Raw genomic sequence first — 24,859 nt, 5'->3', positions numbered from 1 at the left:
CTAGAAATGGCCATTATTTGAAGCACACAGTCAAATTTAACATTTCGCTAATAGAGCTAAACTTTATTTCCATGTTAATTACATGTTTATATTTGATGTTGTATACATATTAGAATTAACATACAACTTGGGAGAAAAGCTGAGCGTTCTCCACTGAATGGGTTAAAAAGGAATGTAAAACTACAAAATACTTGTTTAAGTGCTGAATTCTAAATTATGGCAAACAGAACAATAATTACCTTGCCATTTTTCTCTTTCTGGTTTTCCAAGATGAATTTTGTTATAAAATATTTTTCATAACAATTTATTTCAAGAAAGGAAATAAGGGATTAAAACCATTTGACTTTAAGTATAGAGTACAAATAAAGAGTCTTAACACAGAACTCCTATCTTCTATTTAAAATACAAATACTTCATGATAGTATGAATTGAGAGGGATTAACTGATGTCAACTGCAAATCTAAGGACCTAAGCAAACCCATACATGCCATTTGCTTTTGTCTGGAAGAGTTAGACTGATTGAAAGGTGACACACAGTGGAATTCTATTTGAGAACTATGTTAACCGTTTGCTACTGAGAATGGGGATGGCCAAATACTAAGTGCTTAGTGACAAATTCAGATTCATTGGTTCCAAGTGGCTAAAAGAATTAATCATTCCACCTCTTCTACAATCTATGGCCATGTACAAGTGTAGATTTTTTAAAAGTAAAACTCCAGCTACTCTGAAACTGCTTAAAGTCCCAGCACACAAAGAATACTGTTTATAGTAGAATTCCCATGTTTAAAGAAAACCAAACTTATGGATGGTTTATCAAAGTTGTTATTTGGTAATAAATATGGTTTTTTAAATTCTCTAACCCCCATCACATTTTGTGAAGAAAGTTGTGTTCTTCTTAATATTACTAATTTTTAGATACATTTAAAAGAATCAGCTTAAAACTATTTTCCACCAGGAATTACAGGATGAAAACTCTTAATAAAAGTAAATAATGCTTATTGTTCTCATTAAACAAGGGTTTAGAATCATCTGCAAAAACCATGTTCTTTTTAATGATGTTTATAGGAGACATTTAACAGACTTCTACTTCGATTATTCCACTGATAAATACCTTCACATGTAACTGTTTAGGACAGATGATTTATGGCTTTTCAGTATTTAAAATTTCACATTTAATGTCATGTTAAAGCTTTCAGAAATCAGTCTTCCAAGATGAGATGTTTAAATAAAAGAAAGGATAAAAGAGACAAACTCCTTATCAACAAAGCTTCCTCCCTTCCCCGAACTCAACATTTCTCTTATACTTCAAGGCACGCTCCTCTTCTTAGACCCCAGGGGTCAACAAACTTTTTCTGCAAAAGGGCCAGGTAATAAACATTTCAGGCTTTGTGGGTCATATGGTCACTATGTAACTACTTGACTTCTGTGCTGCCCTGAGAAAGCAGTCATAGACATAGGTATTTACAAAAATAGCAGTCTGAATTTGGCCTGCAGGCCTTAGTCGCCTCCTGCCTTAGAACAACAGATATAAATAAAACAGAATCATTAAAAAACCAAACCTGGTCTCTAGTCAGATGACGGACTCAGAATCTAGCAGTTAATCACTCTAGAACATTTTGATGTTGAACGCTTTGCTTTGCATGTAGCCAACTTACTATTTTTGGTTAAGACTTTTCTATTCAAACTTATTATTTATGGAGGGATTCAGTTTAATAAATGATGTCCATACAATTTAATATTCAATTTAATTTTTAAAAAAACTTAATGAAAAATATAACAGAATCAAAACATTTAAAATAAGTACACTCACTACCCATTCCAGTAATTCATTTCAGTCATATCAACTATAGAATAGGAAAAATAAATTCCGAAGTGTAATTACTTTAAAATACACTACTTCCACTTTTGTTAATATTTTACATTTATGTATATATTCTGTAGTGGAAGCAGAAATTCTCTCTAAAAACATCTCCTTAAAATCTTGAGGTGCATGTTAGAGCCACAGGCAATATCTGACATATAAAATTGCAGTACAGGCCTTCAAATTTGGCATTTCACTGGTACAATACAATGACCAACATATATAATCACTGTACAGTGCCTAGACATTCCAGTAAGAACCATTATTTTCTTTAATGTAGAATGATTAATACATATTCTACAAGGGGCAGTGAGGTTAGTAATTCTATAGGGTATGTCCTGACATAACTTTCAAATTGTACAATAACACAAACAACTCGTTAAGGCCATGTTTTATTTGCTGATTAATGGACAAAAGGCAATGTAATTTATTTTCAAGTATTTTCTTGAAAGTCTGTGCTCATAAAAATCATGAAAAGTTGGAAAGACTGTTAAATCACTGAAACTTTAAATATATCTTACACAATCTTGTTTGTACAAAAATACAAGTTAAATATAAACATAAAGCAATCAATGATAATTTTATGCAAATCTGTTTTATGTGATCTTCAGTTATATATAAAAGTTTCTGGGTTCGGTTATTTGTGAAAAGATCAATACCAGATAGAATTACTATCTATTGGCAAAGGGCCCTAAAAAGCTTACTTATCATTAATCTTTTACATGGTTAAGTGCATTTCCTAATTTGAGATCACCTAAACACTGGAAAAAAACAAAAAATGAAAGGGCAGTATGTCCATAAACCAACAAATAATTTGGCTGTAATGTATCATAAAACACAAAGAAACCCCCCACATCTGTACAATAAACATGATTACATACTCACACGCCGGTGCACATGTGCATGCATGCACATGTACACACACACGCAGGCGAGCACGCACACCCAGTCATAAACCCTAATGAGGCGCTACTTCCAGTTCGATATTCAGCTCTGCATTTTTTCTGATTTCATCAAATGAATAGCTTTTTGTCACCTTCCCATTCTTGAAGACAGTATGGAGAAGATCCTGCACAAATATAATAAGACTAAAATGTAACCGTTATATCAGACGATCAAGCAAAATAAGTTAAGGCTTTGAGGAGTCAGACTCACTAGTCAAATACAGAGATGTTTGATGGCATTCAAATTATGAATGTTTACACGCAGTGCTGGTGGAGCAGGCGGAAAGCATGGCACTATGTAAAATGGCTATGTAGAAATATTTAGCTTTTATATAAAGCAATAATCTAAATATTCGTAAAAGTTTTCCTTGAAGGGAAAACATGAAAACGGTAGCTGATCCTTCTCTTTATTTTTCCAGGTGGAAGATGCTTATTGCTTGGTTGCCCAGAAGAATCATGGCTGTTGCTGATAATTATGACTGACAGTGAGCAAGGAAAGCCTGCCAGGCCTTCCCTTGTTCCTAGACAACAGACTCAACACTGATTAAACTTACAACCCTGGAATTTAATAAATTTCCTAGTCACTGAGTTTTGGACTTAGAACAACAACAAAAAAACATAAAAAAAAAAAGAAACCAAACCAGAAACAGAAGTAAGTATTGGCTTCTTGATGAATGCTCAATGACGGATTTAAAAACTCGGTGTATATTCCAGAAGTTACTGATACACATAATCCATTTGATCGATGCAAGGGTAACAACAGTCAACTGAGAAAACTGAATTCCCTTTTAAGTCTGAGAAAGCCACTTTCGTCTCCCTAAGAAATTGTCTGCCCTTGGTTTCCTTTGAAAAATCGACAGATGTAATCTGTTGTGCCTAAGTTTTCCATCAAGATTAGGTGCATAACCTTTTCTTTCATAAAGTTAAATATCATCAAGGAATGGTGGTTCCTATTCTTAAAATGCCTAGATGATTATAACTGATTACTGCCTCAGATGTTCTAGGGTGTCATTTACATACTCTTGAAATCAATGCATTTTAAAGCCATTGTTGGGGCTTTGTCTACACTGACTTTATCAGTCCATCTGGACACACTCACTCGGCAAACTCTCAGTAGCTACAAGAGTTCAGTGAATGCTACTCAACGACCTGAACAACAGGCTATATTGAAAAGTTTGTTTAGGAACTTATTTTTCATTAAATACAGAAAAATGTTCAGTTCTAGCTCAAAACTTAGTATCACATATACCATAAGTAGAATATCTGAAATGGTATAAAGAATCTACAGTGATAAATTAGTGTTTTATGTTTGGAGCAGTTTTCCTCTAAAAATGAGTTTTTTTCAATCCAGCGGCTAAAATACATTTTGTAGCTTCTGAGTTTACAAATATAAGTGTATTTTTTATGTTGAAGAGCATCAGATCATATGGACCACTTAAGCATACCATAAACTTTTCCAGTTTGGTTGACTTGAATCCGAAAACTTGGTTTAATGTAGGTTTCACCTATTATTATTATTATTATTATTATGTAATCAGAATCCAGTCATAATGTTTTCACATCTTATATTAAGATAACATAATCTGCTTTTGTAGCCCAGAATTGCTGTGAGAAGCACAGGAGACTACAGAAAACCATCTCAACTGGATTCTGTTAAGTTTTTAAAAAATGGGATTATCTTTCAACACCTTAGAATTTGGATAGCCCTTCCTTTATTAAATTACCAGTTTTACAACATAAATAGCTTCCTTTAAGTATTTTTAGCTGTTCCTTTTCAGAAAGGACTCGCTGCCAAGTTGGCACTGACAGTACAGTGGAGTACACGAGGGCTTGCTGAAGTTCATCAGCCACTACCCTGCTGCTCACTGTGTGGATGAACTTTTGCTTTTTTATGAAATGTCCTAGTTTGTCACCCATTGTATGCACAGTTCTTATTTATGATCTAGCTCCTTCTTGGTTTTCATCTTATTTTGGTTGCTAGGTTAGCAACCGCACACGTTTTATAGCAAAAGTACTTTGTCCTTCAATAAAAAAACGTTCTGGAGATACTTTAAAAATGCAACGTAAGAGCCCGCTTTCATAAAATGGAAGATCAGCAAAGATAACATACATGACCATATTCCTCAAGGTCTCCTTTTCCTTCCTCAAGTGTAACAAAATTCCCTGCTGGTGTCCTATGTAAAGATAATCGGCCCTTTTTGGATCTTTTGTTGGGATCAGCAACGGGGTCCTTGAAGACATTAATCTGGAAGAAAGAGAAATAAGAGACTAATCAGGAATGTTATTCCCATTAAAGAACAAAGTTTATACATAATTTATATATAAACCTAAGGCACTTTATTGGTATAACTAAACGAATCCACATCGGGCTTTTAGAAACAGAACTCTAGCCTCTGTTGGAAGACAGAGTCCTCTGTTAGGGAAAAGGGTTATGAACAAAATTGAAGTCTTGAATATCCTTTCTAACATTCCAGTATAGCACATGCAGGCTATTGGGAAAAGAAAACAAAAAAAAAACTATGTCAACTGTATTATATAATCTGTGGCAAGGGAACTAAGATTTTTACTAAGGTAAAGGCTTCCATTCCATACTCCATAACTTTTCCTTTTGTTACCTTTTACTTTATTCCTTGTTACTATGAAAAGCAAAGACCTAGAGAACCTGAGGAGAACACAAGGTTTGTTTAAAGAGCAGAAAGGTAGGAGGCCAACATAATAGAAGCAAGGAGTGATGCTCTGGAGGAGAAGCAGATGAATCAACTCCAAGGTTCCAAAGACAGAGGTGAGGAAAGCAAGGAACCAACCCAGAACCCAGGTGTTCTGAAGAATTCTTAATATCTCCCACTCCCACCTTTGGATCCATAGAGTCTCAAGAGCCTACAAAGATCCTTGTTGTTCAGCTGCCTGAAACAGGCAGCTTGGGGTCCTGTTCTAAGGCTATTAGAACAGGATTCTGGTATCACAACTCCCACTCCATGCTCCACCTTCCTAAAACACTGATGGTGCTTACACACCTGCTTATCTTTCATATATGATGGCTGGGTTAGCTGACATTCCCCTTCAAAATGGTCAACTTTTTGACTCTAATACTGAACCAGTGGGCAATGACTGGCCTGCATTACTTCTCAAATAATCATCTTTTTCCTCCTTTCTCCAAGTCATGTCATTTTTTTTTACCTAAGATCTCTTTTCTTTCCTTGCTTTGAGTCAAGGTCAGTGGTACCTGACAACATAGTTTAGGACATATCCTTTGACTACTGCATTCAGTAACTGCATTCTACCTGACACATAAAGAAGGTACTAACACAAGAGTAAAAGTTGAAGGACATACCCCAAGGCCATTGGTTACAACATAGCTACACTTGAAGGAACAATTCAACAGATCTCTTGTTAACTTCTGTAGCAAAGCTCCACCAGAACCAAAAGCAATGTTTTCAATACTCCATTTTTTTTGCTTCATGCCTTCTACAATCTAGAAGATCAAAAAACACTAAGTAATTTGAAAGAGGAAGGAGGTTATTTCCCCCGGGTCATAGTTATGAATAAAGTAAAACATCCTGGAGCCATTTTATAACACCATACACAGTGAAGAGTAAGGCCTACAGAGTTATAGTCCACATTTTCTCTTTCAAAAGACCTACCCACCTTCAAAAATGCCGGGCTGAGGTGTAAGTGCAGAAGGAGGATTTCATTCAGAGCTCCTGAATTTGTTGTGTTGTCACTGTGGCTGTGGTTAGGGTCGGGGGAATGAAGGAAATGAGGGAATGAGAAGTAACTGGTGATAAGACAGGTAAGGTCTTGTGCCGGAAATCTACATGAACACAAATGTGTTGACAGCTGCCAGGGAGACAGTGGAGGACCACTCGTGTGTTTGCTCAGGAGAGCTGGGTTGTGTACGGGGTGACCTCCTGGGGGTATGGCTGTGGAGTCAAGGATTCACCTGGTGAATTGTGTCTAACACAAAAGAGATTTTTGCCTCTTTACTGAAATAAGTGGATTCATTCTGGTACACAAGAACCCCAGAGTGGGGTTATACCATCAACTTCATGACATGTCACAGGGAAGACTGACCATGAAGAGCCAAGTTCAAAAGTGAGGCTGACAATGAGAGAAGTTTGAAGTTAAACAGATTTTTCATTGTGTCAAAATTAAGGCATCTACTATATGTAGGAAGCAAAACCATACGGTTCCTTTTCCTACTTCGGAAAACTTATTTTGAGCCCCCTTCAGGATGAAGAAAGCAGGTATTACCCTTTATGTAAACCAACACACAAGTGCATCTGCATTAACACAAACTGGCACTGGTGAAACCTTGGTCAGGGATGAATAAAGAGTACCTGTCTCAATATTTAACTCCTTGTTTGTAAAGTTAAAAAAAAAAAAAAAAAAAGTTCAAGTTTTAAACTCAGTCTCAACTTAAAAAAATGCACTTGCATTCTCAGCATTTAAAAAAAAAAAAAGGAAAGGAAACTTTGGTTTTTAAAGGGAAGTTCAAATACCTGACTGAACCACCTGACTTTTAAAGAGCTGAATGCCAGGTCTGAGCCATGAGAAGAGCTAATGGGTTTTCTGACAATGGCACAGGTCCCTGCCCATGATGTTTCATCTGAAAGAGGGTGAAATGTGGGTGACAGCACCTGCTAAACCGGCTAAAATGCAGGTATGGGTAACAGTTCTTAACTGATGATGAAGAAACCCTTACATTAGCTACGGAGACAACAGCTATTAAAAAAATGCCCGCTGAGATTTCTATACTTAGGTCTTCCTCCTCATTGTGGACTTTATGCCTTCCTTCCTTCTCACATGGAAGCCCCTAATGTCCCAACACCAAATCAGAGGAGTTTGGGGAGTTTCCACTTTTCTTAGGTAAAGCGGTTTGGGAGAGCTGGGTGGAAAAAACCTCATTTCTGTAACTGCAAGCGATCTATTCCAGAAACCTCATTCTGGAACTTTACATGCACATCACCACAGAAACAATTTGTTATATGCAATAGTTCTTTCTTTTATATGGATCTTTTGGAACACAAACTATTTACAGTTTGGATACTGCCCTTACTCTCACCACACCAAATTCTTGCAAACAGAAAAATCCTTTAATAAACTTGTGTTATGAAAATGGATACCATCTGAGGCTGATAGACGTTAAAATATCAGTGGTTTTACGATAGTAGTCTAAATTATAATATCAAATGCTAGCCTTAATTTTTATGGAGTATTTTAGGTATTTGTTAAAATGAAATAATAGCTCTTTAAAAGCTTATTTGGGGGAAAAAGAGGCAAAAGTTTTAAGATAATAGAACACTGTTTGGCTAAATCTAACAGTAACAGTGATGACAGTTAATGTTTAGAAGAGGTGATAAACCATTTTATACTTTTTAAGAAAGCATACATTAATACCATTCAAGTTTTATAATAAATTGTCAAGTATGTGCAGCTCCATTCCAATAAAACACACCTACTTAAGCAGTGTCAAAATGTTTTGTTTTATATACAAGGAAATGTTGTTTAGCATTTTGTTTCATGCTGACGCTTCTTCAGGCTCATCATCAAGGGTGCCCAATTAAGGACAGAGAGTAGTTAAGTGTGGTATGGCTGATACACCTAGACCTTAACTCACTAGTACAGCTGCCTGTTGAAACATGGGTTTGTTTGCACCAGTCCACTTATACACAGATTTTTTTTGATAAATACAGTATAGTACTATAAATGTATTTTCTCTTCCTTAATTTTCTTAATATTTTACCTAATATTTTTTCTAATAAAATATCTATTATATATAATTATATAAAAGAAATATTTCTTTTGTCTAGCTTACTAGGAATACAGTATATAATACAGTACATAATACATATATACATGTTAATCAACTGTTGATGTTACTGTAAGGCTTCTGGTCAATGGCATTCTTCTAGGAGTTAAGTTTTGGTAGAGTCAAAAGTTATACATGGATTTTTTTACTGTGTGGGATATAGGGGACTGTCCATGACCCTAACCCCTGCGCTATTCAAGGGTCAACTGCGTTTATTACAAACTTTAAGCAATTAACAGAAAAGACATATGCTATCATTATGCTTTTCACATTTATGAAAAGAATCACAACTATGTTTAAATCATTAATGTGCTATTTATCAAACCAATAAAGAGCTTAATTATAAGGAATGCCTTATTGGACCTTTAATATAAAACACATACCTCTTGTAGAGTATTAATATCTACTCCATCCCCTTGAATAATTCTAAGATAAGGTGGTAGCAACTTGTAGCCCTTTGAGTTCTCAGTAATAGGGAACTTCTTACCCAGAATATCCAAAACCTGTAGGGGAAAATACACATACAACACAAAATAACAAACTCAAAAAAAGTGTGAAAAGGTTTCAAAGTTTAAAAAAAAAAAAAAAAAAAAAAAAAAGGACTTTGCTGGGGCGCCTGGGTGGCTCAGTCCCAACTCTTGGTTTCTGCTCCGGTCACGATCTCATGGTTCATGAGATTGACCCCACATCTGGAGAGAGAGTAATATTTACCATAGGGTTTTCACAGAGATTATATGACATAGCTTAAGTAAAGCACCTAACACAATATTTTTCTAGCAATAGGCATCAAATAACTTGTTCTTATTAATGATTTTTGAAGAAGGCAAACCAAGTCCTAAACACTAAAAAAAACCAAAACAACAATGCTCTACTGAGGATCAACAGTATCTCTAAAGAATCACTACCTGAAAAGTATTTTTGAATTCTTTTTATTCCACATCACCTTCCACATATTTCTTTTGCACTAAAAACTTCAAAGGTATAGCAATGACTTGTAGTAAAGAAAAAACACAAACTTGGTAACCAAAGCACAGGATTAATACTATTAATTTTCAAGGTAAGCAGAAAATATCTGTTCAACAGTATTATCTATTCGACAGTACATAAATAACCCAGAACTGTGGGTATCCTTTTTCTGTTACTAATGTGTGGCCTTGGACAAATTTATTACTCTCCCTGAGCTGCAACTCTAAAATAAGGGGCCTGGTCCAGAAATGGTTCTGAAATGCCATGTGCATAAATGAAACTACAACAGTATTGATACAGTGGGTCCACAGGCATTTTAATAATCAAGTTATGTATTAAAATTTACCTTTAATACAGTGTCCAGAGGATTTCCAGAATCAGGTCTGATTATTAGTGGTGCCTCTGTACTTCTTGACAGTATTAAATGTCTTAGATCTTCACCCCATATTTTTTCACATGCATTGTAAATGTCATAGCTATCGCTGACCACAGATACAGGCACTGATGAAAACTGTGTTACTATATGTTCAAAAGCATCTTTTTCACGGTCTTTCCCCCAAGCTGTTATGGTACTAGAAAACAAAATGAAAATACAGATTTACTTAAGCAGACACATTATCTATTCCTAAATCATATCTGATGTACTACATACTTCTAATACCATCAACACTGCAAAGGTGAGATTTAGTTTACTGAATGCATGTAATAAGGATCATCGACTATTTGGGCCAAACCACCCCTTGGCTGATGTTTAATACTATCAGGAATCTTATTCCTGTCTCATAGTTATTTTAACTCCTATTTTCAACCAACTTTTTGTTTTTGTTTTTTTTGTATTCCTAAACCTACTCATTTAAAATCAGTTAACTAGGGGGTGCTTGGCTGGCACAGCTGGAAGCCTACAACTCTTGACCTCAGGGTTGTGAGTTTGAGCCCCACGCTGGATGTAGAGTTCACTTAAATTAGTTGACTAAAACAAGCAGCTACTGAATGCACTCTGTACATTATGCCAAGATGTGAGAAACAATGAACACATACTCCCGTTATTTTGCTACGTAACGCAAGGACCTGCTCCCTTCTGTGAGCTTTCAAAACCATATACCAATAATAGCAGGGACATACACTAGTCTTTTTTATCTTAAACTCCTATACTTAAAGGCAACTACTTAGGCAGTTATTTATACTATACCACACATACATACATACAGCCAACCAACCCTTTACCTGTTATATCTTCAAATGGCCAGTAACAGGCAGTCATTTATTTCATCTATAAAGTTAATATATGCCCAGGGAATGTAAGAATTTTAATACTTAGTTTGAGCAAAACATAATTATGATGGGAAGTAAGATGTGAGTTTCTATTAGGCAAAAACCGTTATAGTGATTTTCACAATGTCCTCAATAATAGTTCTTACTGAATAATTATTTGTAACAAGTACTTCTTGATTAATATAAATCATTTAAAAAATTCTTAAATAGAATCTAATAATGTTGAAAAACTTTTACCAATTCTTCATGCCCAGCAATTTTTCCTTCTCCCTAGTTTTCTAGTCTTCTCCTCTACCCCATCCATTTTCCTAAGTAAAGTAATGGAAAGAGAGCCCATTTCACTTATTATATAACCCCATGTAGGTATAAGTTTCAGAACTGTTTGAAGAGTCATACTAATTTATATTTGAAACTGTTATTTTATTATTTTCCTAAAGGACTGGGGTAGACTATTTTCCCTTGCTGTCTATGATACACTGATGATAACAGAGCATGTACACTTCAGGGTTATAAAGAGCCAGCTACCCAGAGACTACTCTTATCTGAAACAGAGAGATAGTCTATTTACATAAAACTCATTTTAGAGTGAACACTCTTCTTAACAACTCCAGAGGCTGCTAGTAGTTATGATGCCAACTCCCGACTTCATGCCAACATCTGCAGGCTGAAGGGAAAATTCAGATGCAAAGAAAACCCCCTTCTGTCAACTACTATTGTCCTCTTAATAAGGATGGAGAGAATTAAGCTCAATACCGATGCCAGAGAGCTTTGTAATGTAATAATGACCTCCTACAGGTAGAGCTCCTTGACTACACAGTTCTGTTTCACCAGCAATGCACTGATACAGTCATCTAACTCTGCTGTTTGTATTGTCTAGCAAAGTTCATTTTCAGTCTTTACCTTACTTCCTTTCTCTGGCACTTTAACTTTCCTTTTCCATGACTTCAGTGACCTCTCTCTCATTTTCATTTATTTATTTTTTCCTATTTCTATGGTTCCTTTACAGTCCCCCTCAGAGGTCATGTTCTCCTTCAATCCAACATAGGCTCTGACCTGCACACTTGCTTTCCTCTATACAACTCCCTGTGTGAAAAATATTCAAAGCTTTTAAAAAATCCCCTCATGGTAAGGGTTTCCAGAATCTGTCCCTTAGTCCAGGTTTTTCTTCTGGACTCCAGATCTACTTGTTAGGCAGGGAGATGATTACCTTTATTACGTCATCATCCTGGAGACATTTCCTGCAGCAGCCTCTACATAATCCAATCATAACACCTGTTCTTCCGATGATAGTATATGGAGCTCATAAATATTTGTTCAATGAATTCTCCTAATGCTATTATTCTAATTTCCAGCATCAAATCGATACCTTTCCAAAGTTTGAGGGAAAGGTTACACAATAGCATATTTCTTTTTTTTCTCAATTTCTATTGATTTATTTTGTTTTACTTATATAATTTAACAAGGCAGTTTTACATAAGCTCACATCAACCACAGAATGTAAGCACTTAACCGCACGATGTACAATTTTAAATTGGGTTCTATATTAAATAGTCTAATGTCTCTCTTAAATTTTTTGGTCAACCAAACTCTCCCCACATCTTTGGGTTCAGTGTTTTGTTTTTTTTTTTTTAACATATGCTTGGCTCAGAATAAGTATGCTCAGAATAAGTAAATCAGGAATATGAAAACCTACTATATGAATAGAAATAATCTGACTATGTGAACTGGTAGAACATTGGGAAGAAAACAGAAAAGTTGTGTTAAAACAATGATAGTGGCATATTTCTAAGCCCAGATTCATACATTCCTTAAGAAAATATTTATAACCATAATGGCAATGCTCTAAACTTTAGAGTTCTCTTATTTTGAAGTTTTTAATTTTTTTTTATTTTAGAAAGAGAGTGTGAGGAGGGGGAAGGAGGAGGGGGGAGGGAGAAGGAGAGGGAATCTTAAGCAGGCTCCACATTTTTCAGCACCCAGCCTGATGCCAGGTTTGATCCCACGACCGTGGGATCACGACCTGAGCCTAAATCAAGAGGTGGACACTCAACTGCTGAGCCACCCAGGTGGCCAAGTGATTTTAGATGTTAGCTCATTTATCCTTAATGACCTTCTGATGTTGGAGACAAAAAATTTTAGCTCTTCCTCTTGTCTGGCTGGATGGAGGAACGGAGGAAGAGAGGGAAGTGACTTGCCCAAGGCCACCCAGAATGTCAGCTGTAGGGTCACTAGGTCACTCAGGTTTCCCAACTTTGACTTCCAAGCTCTTTTCACTATACCATGTATTGTTTAAAAGACTTTTCTATTTAAGAGCATCTGAAATATTTTTATATATTAAAGAGTAAATTTTACAAATGTAGTAAATACTACTGTGAGACTTTAAAATGGATTTCACCCTGTCTTAACATGAAAACCCTAAAGAAGATACCTTTCTTCTCAGATTCATACTTGTGATATTACTACTGTGAAGCAAAACCATCAGTAAGAGTCTAATATATGGATATTCCTTAAGTCCAAAATAAAAATACTGTAACTGTAGAACCAACATCCTTGGGTTCTGACTCTGATGAGTCTCGACTGTCAGAATCCTTAACAAGGGCCCTACTGATACAGCAAGGCTCATAAATATTAGCAGAATCTACCCTCCGCCAGCTCCAATCCGAATCGTCAAGTTCTATCAACTTTGTCTCCTAAGCCATTGCCTGTGTTTAGCCACTTAACATTCACTGAGCCACTTCGTTCTGAACCTTTGTGCATCTCTCCAAATTGTTAGAACAGCTTCCTCTTCAGCCTAATTTCTTATTTCTCTTTTTAAATTTGTATGGCTTAAATTCATGAGGATTTACTGTAGTACCTGGCTCTGAAATTAAGCAAAATATCACTGAATTACCAATACAAGAGTGAAAAAAAATCATTTCAGAAAACAAATGTTTAGATAATAGGCAGATGAAGACAGAATTTTACCTGTGTTCTGCTGCTGGAACAGAATAGCCTGGAACAGGATCTTTCGTTCCATAGTATTTTTTAACAAAAGCAATTCCTGCTACTGTGTCTGTTCCTTTGAAGTTAACCAAATGAGCAGACGCTCCTATGCCAGCAGTCTGGAAAATAAACCATAAACCAAAATCCAAAAAAGAAAAAGACCCATACTTTGAGGTATAAAGCAGCATAGCTCTCAAAGGAATATCTGTCTTCAGATATCCTTAGAGATACCATTATCAGACATAATAGTTCCTTATGGCAAAGATCCAGTTTTTCCTAAATATTTAAGGAGTCAACTGTTACCTCCTCAAAGAAACCTACCAAATAATGACCCACCCCCCCTTTTCCCACCAGCCTCTTTTCCCTTACTCTGTGCCTTGTGCTTCTCTGTAGCATTATCTGACATCTGCTATATTTATTATAATATGTTACACTTAAGTCTGTCCATCCATCATCCATCTAACAGAGAAAGGACAGGGACATTTGCTGAAAGCTTTATTCCAGGTACTCTGAACAGAAGCTAACACATAGTAGGTAGTTTATATATATAATATATATATTATATACATGTATATGTACATGTATACATATGTACATACACGTATATATGTATAATATATATAATATATATGCATATTATATATAATATATATTAAAAATATATAATATATATATATTGACTGAATCCCTGGAATTTCAAAATGTAGCCTGCTCAGAACCAAGGTCACTATCAAAATTCCCCCCAAATTTATAATGGCAATCTAACCAACAAACCACATTTTATTAAATGAAGTGCATTTCATACTTCCATACCTCTTGGGAAGAAACTCCTCTGTAGCCAAAATCATGTAACTTATACTCCAGACCATCTAAGTTACCAGATGTTTCCAGCAAATAGTTGGCCAATATTTTCTTCTGCTCTCTAGAATTTGTGGCCACTGTGATTGGATACCAGGACTGAACAAGAATAGTCTGTAGTGATAAAATTAATCACAAATATTAGAACATAAAATGCTGAGTTTTTCTGAGGAAACTCCCTGCTTTCTCTGGAGGTATGTCCTAGACCTCCATACTACTGGAAATACTAGTGAGACGTCTCAACCATACTGCAAGATGCCTACCACGTGCATTCCAGATAGAGTGCACAGCTCAGTTCTCAGCTCAGCAACACAAAGGATAAGCACAGCAGGACCTTAACAGTAGAGAACATCAGATTACCTAGTTTCTATCCAAAGTGCCACAAAGCAAATAATATTACACTCATACTTGGATGTTGAGGCAATTACCATAAAAGTTTCTTTAAAAACATTTTTTTTTTAAGTTTCTTTTTATTTTTGAGAGAAAGCACGAGTCAGGGAGGGGCAGAGAGAGAGAGGGAGACAGAGAATCCCAAGCAGACTCTGTACTGTCAGTGCAGAGCCCGACTCGGGGCTCACACCCACAAATGGTGAGATCATGACCTGAGCCCAAACCAAGATCTGGACACCCAACCAACTGAGCCAACACCTGAGTGCCCCACCGTAGAAGTTTCTAAGTAAGTTAGGCTATCTTCAATTTCTTTACTTGATGTGGACCTGCATCAAACAGTTTATGCAGCAGCACGGGAATACACCTTGAATGGTGTATTGGGTCTAAAGAAGTTACTCATTTACTCCTCTTTATAGTCTTGGACCTAATTTTTCTTAGATCTATTATGACTACTGGTAGGTTATTTAGTTCAGATATACTTTTGCTTAGCACTAGAGAATTCTATTAACTGAATTATGCTTTACATCCTTGGCTTTTAGCAAGTCATTTTAAGAAAGTCACATGAGGGGCGCCTGGGTGGCTCAGTCAGTTGAGCGTCCGACTTCGGCTCAGGTCATGATCTCACGGTCTGTGAGTTAGAGCCCCACATCGGGCTCTGTGCTGACAGCTCAGAGCCTGGAGCCTGCTTCAGATTCTGTGTCTCCCTCTCTCTGTCCCTCACCCGCTCATGCTCTGTCTCAGAAATAAACATTAAAAAAAAAAAAAAAAAAAAATTAAAAAAAAAAGTCACATGAAACATTTCTGCATGTGCTGTAAAACTGTGAGATCACCATCTATTTTACAATTCTTTTTAATAGCAAAAAGGTTTTGTTTTGCTTTTTGGTTGGAAGAAACAGTTAAGTTTAGCTCAATATGTTCATTCCTCAGCCCCTTTGTAAGTCTGAGACACCTTTGCAAAACCTTTAGGCTCTTTTAAACAGGTTTTGAAATCTGACGAGAATTAAGGTTTCTTCGAGCACCAGTATTGATATTGCTAAAGCAATCCAATAATTTTAGTGGGTTTTAAAATTCAGTGTATGGTGAGTAACAATCAAAGGATATTATTAGTAACTTTGAACATACACTGGGAGAGGTTACTGGAAGGAACACTATTATTTAAAATGTTTCAAAACAAGGGTTGCCTGAAGAACAACTTTAAGTTTGTAAATAACAAGTTTGTTGGATTTGGTAACAGATTTCATACACATGGTGGTAAACTTGGGCTGGGGATGGATAAGATTAGGATAAACCTTCTCTAACCCTCACAACAGAAACCCACAAAGGATGCAAAGTTACTATGAAAAAGTCTCCTCTGGAGACTTGGTATCTAGTGTAAACACAATTTTTTATAAAACACAGGATCTGTCAGAAACTAAAATAGGGATTGTGTCAGACCATAAACAACTGTGGCTTAGATAAAAATACCTGGCAAGGACTGAAGTTATTTAAAATCATATACATTAGTAGAATAGAAGGTAAATTTGAGGGAAGTTCTGTTGCAGAAGCAAATAAAAACACGTACCTATGTATGTTTTTTCCCTTTAAAAGCCAGCACTCCCACACTGGATTTTACTTTAAAAAATTTTTATTTTAAATTTTTTTTAAGTTTATTTATTTTGATAGAGAACAGAGGAGGGGCAGAGAGAGTGGGGGAGAGAGAACAGGATCCCAAACGGGCTTCGCACTATCAGTGGGACTCGATCTCACAAAGTCTGAGCCAAAATCAAGAGCTGGACACTCAACTGAGCCACGCAGGCACCCCACATTTAATAATTCTTGTATTAAAAGTGGTATTTCTTTATTTGCTAACAAACTACTCCTCTAAGGGGTCTATATATAAAATTTTTTAACTTTATGTTTTAGTGAAATACACCAAAATAATGATTATGACAACAGGTTTTTGGTGGTGGTTGTTTTCAAAGGCTGGTGTTTTTTTCACCTTCTGAAGATAAAGAAAAACATACATGAGGCAGGTGAACTGGGAACTAGTCCTCCATAAATGTCTGCTCTATGGGAATTCCATCAAACACAGGGAAAAGTACTTCTTGACTAAACCCTCAATCAGAAAACAGAAAAAGTGAAAAAAGTGATGATGATTTTCAAAATAAGGTTTATCTGTTTGGGCTCTTCTGGTATTGAAGGTAAAAGGATATACGGGTAGACAAGATGTTGTGGTTAAGAACGCTTACTCTTGTGTTTTTAATAATACCATCCTCTTAAAATCACATATTTCCCAGTACAAATTCTGTAACACCTGTACAAAAACTAATAATGAGATAAGTTTTCTTTTACTTTGAGTTCACAGTTAATTCAAAGTTTTAAGACACAGCAGTAAACCATTTAAAATCATTATTTTGGTTAATTGAACATTTTTTTCTGGGGCTATTAGCCTACTATAAGTTAATGTCCCATAAAGAGAAGTTTTAAATTTTCTGTCAACTTAGAAATTGTATTTCAAACACATTCTTGGACCTCTTAATTCCCCTAAATTTTCTAGTCCTTATAAATAACCTCAAATGTATTATTTTACAATACAACAAATGAGCTTAATAAACTAATTAAGATAAAGAATCCGTTCTAAGCACTAAGTAAAAAACACCTCTCAGATAGAAAAGTGGTATTTCTATAGTCACTTTCTAGAATATTTCCTCTAATAGATAAAATCTAAATCGAACTGTTGAGAAGCTAACTAGGTTACATATGTAAATAATATCAAAACTATGAGCACGTGAAGACAGGACTGCTTGGGTCCAAATGAAAGGAAAACAAATAAAAAGCCTTGCAATATAAACTCAGAGTCTATTATGTATCCTCCTTTTTGGACTTAATGATCAGCAAGTGTTGAGTGTGTTTAGATGAGACATATCAGGTAGTAAAGCCTCAGCTCTAAACTGATTAGATAATGAAGAAAGCTGTTAAAAATCTGAACAAAATTCCCTTTGTATAATTAGAACAGAATATCCACAAAATATCTTAAATTACTAAAAATATACCTGTGCTGTTTTTCTCAGTTTTTTCTATGACAACATAGATTTCAGATTGCAACAAACGAGACGGAAGCCAACTGAGCCTTACCGGTACTAGTTCTTAATAATTTCACACAGATAAAGTCTTAGAATGTTAGATTTTGCTGGAAGGAACCTTAAAGATTATTTAGTTCAACTGTCATTTTTTAAATGAGGAAACTAAGGCCTGGAAAGATTTAGTAAATTGTAGATTACACAGCTTTATCAGCAGCAATTTTAAAACTAGAATCCCAGTTGAATGGTTTTTACATCTTCAATTAATGTTTTTTTTTTCAATATGTGAAGTTTATTGTCAAATTGGTTTCCATACAACACCCAGTGTTCATCCCAAAAGATGCCCTCCTCAATGCCTATCACCCACCCTCCCCCCCTCCCACCCCCCATCAACCCTCAGTTTGTTCTCAGTTTTTAAGAGTCTCTTATGCTTTGGCTCTCTCCCACTCTAACCTCCTTTTTTTTTTTTCTTCCCCTCCCCCATGGGTTTCTGTTAAGTTTCTCAGGATCCACATAAGAGTGAAAACATATGGTATCTGTCAATTAATGTTAAATAAAAATTAAAAACAAAACAAAACAATTCACCTCGATCCAATTTGTAAGCCAGTAACACTCTGGATCTGTGTTTTCCACTGTGAAGAGAACATTTCCTCGGGGAATGACATAGCCCTCAGGAACAGCTTTTATTTCTATTGGAAGATGCCCATCATATTTCTGGTAAAAGACAATAATGAAATTATTCATTCAGCAAATGATAATCAGATACCTGCTTTAATAGGTTCTTCATATTTTACAGAAGCTAAACTTACTGTCACAGAAACTGCAATTGTACATGTTATTATATTGCTAGTAATATCCTCATTCTCTTAAAATTAGCTAAGATGATTTAACAGTTTAGACACCGACATTAATTTTTACATTTTATGTAGTCCAAGTACTTCTGCTAAGAACATTTCTACCAGAAGACAGAGATAATCTCAAACTGGTCAAAACAAAAAAGTTGTTTTTTCTCAAGATTTCAAAAAAAAAGAAGAGTTTATTCCAACATATTCCAAAAATTTTCCAAGAACACTCTTTCTTCTAGTCGCCATTTTTGTAAAACAAAAGCTAAATACTAAAAGATAAAATAAGGGACTACTATTAAAGAGCAACACGAACAAAATAATGTCAAACAAAAAAAGGAAAAAAAAGAGAGAGAGGTCCCTGACAGTACAAGAACCTTAAGCAGGTTTTCCCTTTATTCTGTTTTCGTAGAGTGGATAGACCAATCATTAAGTATACTTTCTAGAGCTTTGGCAATGAATATCCAAGTACAACAATTCTCTCCAAAACTAGGCTGCAACATATTTGCTACAGACTATGTGATCAGATATTTAATTACACCTCCCTTCTTTTAAAGGTAAGGGCTGTGGCTACATTTTGGCTAGGAAGGCAAATTATTTCAGAAATCCTAGTAGTTTTTATGTGATTTGGGACAGGTAAATAGATAAAAGAAAAGTCTGTTTAATGAGAAGCACTGGAAGTCTCACGATACAGCAGAAAGAATACTGCCTTAGAAATCCCAGCTCGGACTCAACAATCTGGACTCAGACTGTGGGCAAGTCATTCAACATTTCTCGTCTCAGACTATTCTTCCAACAGGGTTAGATAAGACCATCTCTAGGTTAGATCCCTGCGATTCTCTGAACATAAAAAATCAAAAGATTTATCACCCTGGCTACTGGGAATTATATATAGCCTAACACTTATCTATTCCTATTCTCTTCCCAACAAACCAAATAGGGTAAGTGCAGGAATTAGCCCCCAGATTTTACTGACCTTACTTAAGATACGGGGAAATTATACCACAGAGTGCTTACTTGACTTCTTCAAAGACCCATAAGTAAAAAATAGTAAAACTCAGTATGACAACATAGGCCTGAAAGTTAAAGTATTTGTAATTATTTTGTTGATGATAGTCTACAATGGAAAAACATTTGTTTTTAAGATATAAATGAATTAACACTTAACGCGCCAAGATGCCTAAAGATCCCATTCCCAACCTATCTTCATAATAATCACCACCATTCAACTCTTCTAACTCAATTCCCGTATCTTTGGATGCTCAAAATTAAGTAACTGATCCAAACATGCTAGGTATTAATATCATAGTACAATAAAGAATGAAAGCCAACTTTATGGATCTACACCAAACCATTCCAATTATTCAGTAAGGGAAATTTCCTAGAAGTACTGGGTAATGATAGACTCACTGCATCTATTGCCTTAGATAAGCTACAGCCAAGAAAATAGACCAAAATTTCAAAATTGCCAAATAATGATGCCCCTTCCTAATATTTTCAAAGAGGAAATCACCTTTCTGAAAAACACTATCTAAATTATCATTTGTTTAGGGGCGCCTGGGTGGCTCAGTCGGTTAAGCGGCCGACTTCAGCTCAGGTCATGATCTCGCAGTCCGTGAGTTCGAGCCCCGCGTCGGGCTCTGTGCTGACAGCTCAGAGCCTGGAGCCTGTTTCAGATTCTGTGTCTCCCTCTCTCTGACCCTCCCCCGTTCATGCTCTGTCTCTCTCTGTCTCAAAAATAAATAAATGTTAAAAAAAAAAAAAAAAGTTTAAATTATCATTTGTTTATATTACAACAAATTACTGAGACCTGCTATAGATTCTATATACTAATTATTTGCCACCATAAAAAAATATTTAAATGTTACCCTTAACTTTTCCCAAGAATGTCTAAAATAGCTCTTAAATTTGGGCCAGACAGAAAAAAGTTGTAATTATAGAACAGTCTTCTATTCAAATTCCTTTGTAAGAAATTTTGAACTGAAAGAAAAACCAAAGTAGAGCAAAACGTTAAAAACATTTTTTACCTCAAGAATGTAGTTCCATCCCTTTTCATTAAAGACATCATCCTGGAAATGCTCTCTGTACACCTCTTTGGCTTCCTGGATCTTCTCTTTGGTCACAACCTTACCTAAAAGGACAAACGTTTCCTGTTTACATTTCTAAAGGCATTCTATGAATTGCTGAGCTGTGGTAGGATTCATGTCTCTACCTATTTCACCATTCTGTGGATAAAAAAAACAAGAACTGAGAGATTAAATGATCACCCAGAGTCAACAGCAGAGCCAGAAATGGAATCTGAACTTCTGATCACTCACCCTATGTTAATTTCCAGTTTGAAAAACAGGTGTGCAGAAGCAACTATTACACAGAGTATTTTTTTTCTTAATCCCAGGAATAAGTTAACTTCTAAGATGTGTTTTTTCTCTCACTATTAATTTAAATACTCTTGAAATTTGATACAGATAATTTTCCAGGTGAATATTTTTGCTTTATTCATAAAGGATGTCTTCAGGGGTGATAATCCAATAATTTTCACAATTACTAAGTTTAAGTTTTTGCTCCTCAAGTACACTTTTAGTTATCTTTAGCTGTAAAATTAGGGTAATAGTAGAGTACCCACTCACAGGATTGTGAGGACTGAGTTAAGACACAGGAAGCACTTAGCATAATGCTGGCCTGTAATAGGTAGTCAGTATATTTTAGGTATAATTAATAATGTCATGTTGTATCAAGTTTTTAAGCTGTAAAATTGAAGTGTGACATCAGTCTTAAAAATTTGTCAAGATTATGGAAAATTTTCAGTTTTTATCTGTGTAAAATTCAACTTAATCTGTATTCAATTCTGAGATTATTTTTATTTCAAAAGGTCAGAGATGAAATTTTCCAAAATGTATAAAACTTTTGGGAACTGTTCCCCCCCCACCGTCCTTGAAATACCATTATAAAACAAACTAGAAATGGACTTTCAAATAAAACTGCACAGAAATTATTTTGGGGGTTTTCCATTTTAAAATACATTTGAGACTAAGGCCGCAGCATCAGGTAGTTCTGAAAAATAGGCCTTTAAGATAAAAATGACTATGATAAAAATATTCTAATTGCTACCATGATTCAAAATGAGTTCCCAGGTCAATAATGAATCCTCTACTGTGAATTAAGGACTTAAAATCTATTAACATACCAGATTAGCCTCAGAAAATTACTGACTTTTCTAAACTTATTCCCAAGTTTATTAGTTTCAGAAAACCTTTCTCATATTTAGAACCAATCACATATACCAAATTATAAGATTTATGTGTTCAAATTAACACATTTTTTACAATTCAAAAAAAAAACCTAGAATAGTCAAAATAATTTAGTAAATATCAAAATTAAACTGTTCAATGAGTTCCTTTAAATTAAGAATATAACAATATAGGAGAAAAATTATAAAGAGCTTACATAAAAGCAGTGTTTGAAATGTACTAGGAAAAATAATACCTTTTAAGTACTTATTAAGAATGTACTGCAACCCATAAAATACTGTTTCCTCGTATTTCACCTTCTTTATTTTTGAGTTTTCTGTCTTCTTTTCACGGCATTCAAAGTAGGAATAAACTTTGCTGGTATTGGGTGGGTACTGTTTATAGTGAGTAACCTAAAGGGGAAAGCAATACTTGAGTTAGAAAACATTCGAACAGAATAGAAATCATGACTGAAAGGGCTTGAAATTATTTAAAACCAAAGAAACTAAACTTATTTGCTATTCATCAGCTTCTTTTCCTGGCTGTAAAGAATAAAAAATAAGTATCATACTTATTAGGATACTTTTAATGTTCACTATCTTACTTTGAAAACCACAGGAGAGTATTAACTTTTATAAACAAATCAAATGAACTTAAGGAAGTAGGAGGCTTCTAAGCTGGACAGGCACTTGAAAATAAAGTTTGAAGAAAGTTATCTCATTTGATCTTGGGGAATGGTCTTCCTTCAGGGGAAGAGAGACGTAGCTGCCTGGCAGGGGCATAACCAGGATATAAAAGAACATACTGGAAGAGGGTGGTACTGTTACTATCTAAATGTGGTATGTTTGAGAAGTCAATAGGCAATGCTTCCCATGACTCATCTGTACAGCCAGGTAGGGAGAATGACTCTGATCTTCACAATAACACATGGAACCTGGATGAAAGCAACAGCAGGAGAAAACATATCTTGTTTCATACATAATACTACTTGTTCTCCAATTACCACCAAATTGGGAAATAAGTCTATCCAATGCAACATCAAATCCTTAGGAGCGTAAAAATGAGTATTATAAATTTTTCCGTAAATATGGGTAAGAGTCATTGTTGAAAATTAATCTTTGTTTTAAGAAAAAAAGTGAGTTCATTATAGTTGGATTTTTTTAAAAATATTTTAATGTGGTTAAAACATTTTACCTATAGAAAATAACTGGGAGAATAATGTGTATTTGCTCTGTTGTAACATTAGGAATGGTCATGTCCTAAAACTTAAGGTACAGGGTGGTAAGGTAGGTCATGGTGGAATAATCTTTGCAGCACAAGTTTCATGAATGACCACTGTGACATGAACCATGGTTCCTGGTTAGCTCTGATCCTCAGTTTAAGGGAAACCAATGCTTTCCTTGTTTGGTTGCACAATCTTAATCCCAATGAAACTTGGCTTTAACCTTTGTAGCTTAGCACAAAAATTCTAAGATGAACATACTCTATATAGAGAGCAAAAGAAAAAAAGATCACAAATGTTTAATAAATGTTTCTGCTCCAACAGAAGCAACTTGTCACTCTATGAAAACAGCACCCGTACACTGCTTGAAGGCAACTGGGTGGTCAATTTTAAACCTAGAAGTACTACACCAGGGTTTTTTTTCAAGGTTAGAACCTGGAGACTGATACCACTGGAGGCTGAAGTAGCAGCTCAGTGAAATAGCTAAAGCCAAACCCAAAGCAGTTAAATCTTCAAGCTGATTCACTAAAATGCAAAAACAACATTTATATACGTATGAACGATACCCTATTTCAACTGATTAGAAAAAGAGAACACTATCTAAAAACATACCCAAGAAGTACATAAAAATGAAAATGCCCAGTTTACAATCTAAATAACTCTTAACTCCTTTAGTGGGAATAAGCAGTGAGGTAGAAAAGTCAACTATGATGAAGTAAAAATTGAAGGAAGGTCTGGATCACATCATGCAAGTTTATAAAAGCCAGATTCATAGTTGTGACTCTCAGTAGTTAGCCTGACCTTTTACAGTTCAGATACTCAAAGGTACATCTTTATAAATTTACTTTTTCTACATCAAATTTAAAAGTATGAGAAGGTAAATGAATCTTCTGAGTAGACCAAACAGTTAAAAGCTGAATGGAAATGTCCCTAAAGCATTTAACTCTCCTCTTTGGTCTAAAAGTATACTAAAATTTTTCGATCAGACAAATAGAGTCCCAGTTCTGGCCAATAACTGAACATGTTTATAATTTTAAAGCTTTACTTCTGCCATGTTTTTTAATTATGGTACTTAAAACCTTAGCACAGGGGCACCTGCATGGTTCAGTCATTTAAGTGTCTGATTCTTGATTTTGGCTCAGGTCATGATCTCACGGGTTAGTGAGATCGAGCCCTGCATTGGACTCCATGCTAACAGCATGGAGACTGTTTGGGATTCTCTTTCCCTCTCTCTGTCCCTCCCCTGCTTGTGCACACTTGCTCTTTCTCTCTCTAAAAATAAACAAACGTTAAAAAAACATCTTCTTTGGACAGCTTTAGAGAACTGTTCTGCAGTTCTCTAGGTTTAAGAACTGAACTGTTAAAGCAGCTAATTCTCAGGTAATTAACCATGAAATCTAATTTACCATTAACCACCTACCAATGAA

At 35.4% G+C, this 24,859-nt stretch overlaps 1 protein-coding gene and 1 long non-coding RNA gene across 6 annotated transcripts in view; one reads left to right on the top strand and one right to left on the bottom strand.

Moving 5' to 3' along the window:
* LOC132679084 (uncharacterized) overlaps positions 1-3,643 on the top strand; it is a 160,248-nt gene extending 156,605 nt beyond the window's left edge. For all 5 annotated transcript variants that reach the window (XR_013554025.2, XR_013554022.2, XR_013554024.2 and 2 more), the window contains exon 3: positions 3,225-3,643. This is a non-coding gene — a long non-coding RNA (uncharacterized LOC132679084). The remainder of the gene's footprint in view (positions 1-3,224) is intronic.
* The window catches only part of NAMPT (nicotinamide phosphoribosyltransferase), a 37,895-nt gene continuing 13,071 nt past the window's right edge, over positions 36-24,859 (bottom strand). Inside the window, exons 2-11 of the mRNA XM_060632270.3 lie at positions 22,467-22,623; positions 21,011-21,114; positions 18,727-18,855; positions 14,648-14,806; positions 13,817-13,953; positions 9,927-10,152; positions 8,998-9,117; positions 6,137-6,277; positions 4,916-5,050; positions 36-2,930 (exon numbers count right to left, since the gene is read on the bottom strand). Of these exons, the coding sequence (XP_060488253.1) occupies positions 2,820-2,930; positions 4,916-5,050; positions 6,137-6,277; positions 8,998-9,117; positions 9,927-10,152; positions 13,817-13,953; positions 14,648-14,806; positions 18,727-18,855; positions 21,011-21,114; positions 22,467-22,623 (1,419 nt within the window). The 3' untranslated portion in view covers positions 36-2,819. The remainder of the gene's footprint in view (positions 2,931-4,915; positions 5,051-6,136; positions 6,278-8,997; positions 9,118-9,926; positions 10,153-13,816; positions 13,954-14,647; positions 14,807-18,726; positions 18,856-21,010; positions 21,115-22,466; positions 22,624-24,859) is intronic.

The sequence above is a fragment of the Panthera onca genome, chromosome A2 (genome assembly GCF_046562875.1).
Source record: "Panthera onca isolate mPanOnc1 chromosome A2, mPanOnc1 haplotype 2, whole genome shotgun sequence".
Classification (NCBI taxonomy): Eukaryota; Metazoa; Chordata; class Mammalia; order Carnivora; family Felidae; genus Panthera; species Panthera onca.
This window is presented reverse-complemented; position numbering and strand designations above follow the sequence as displayed.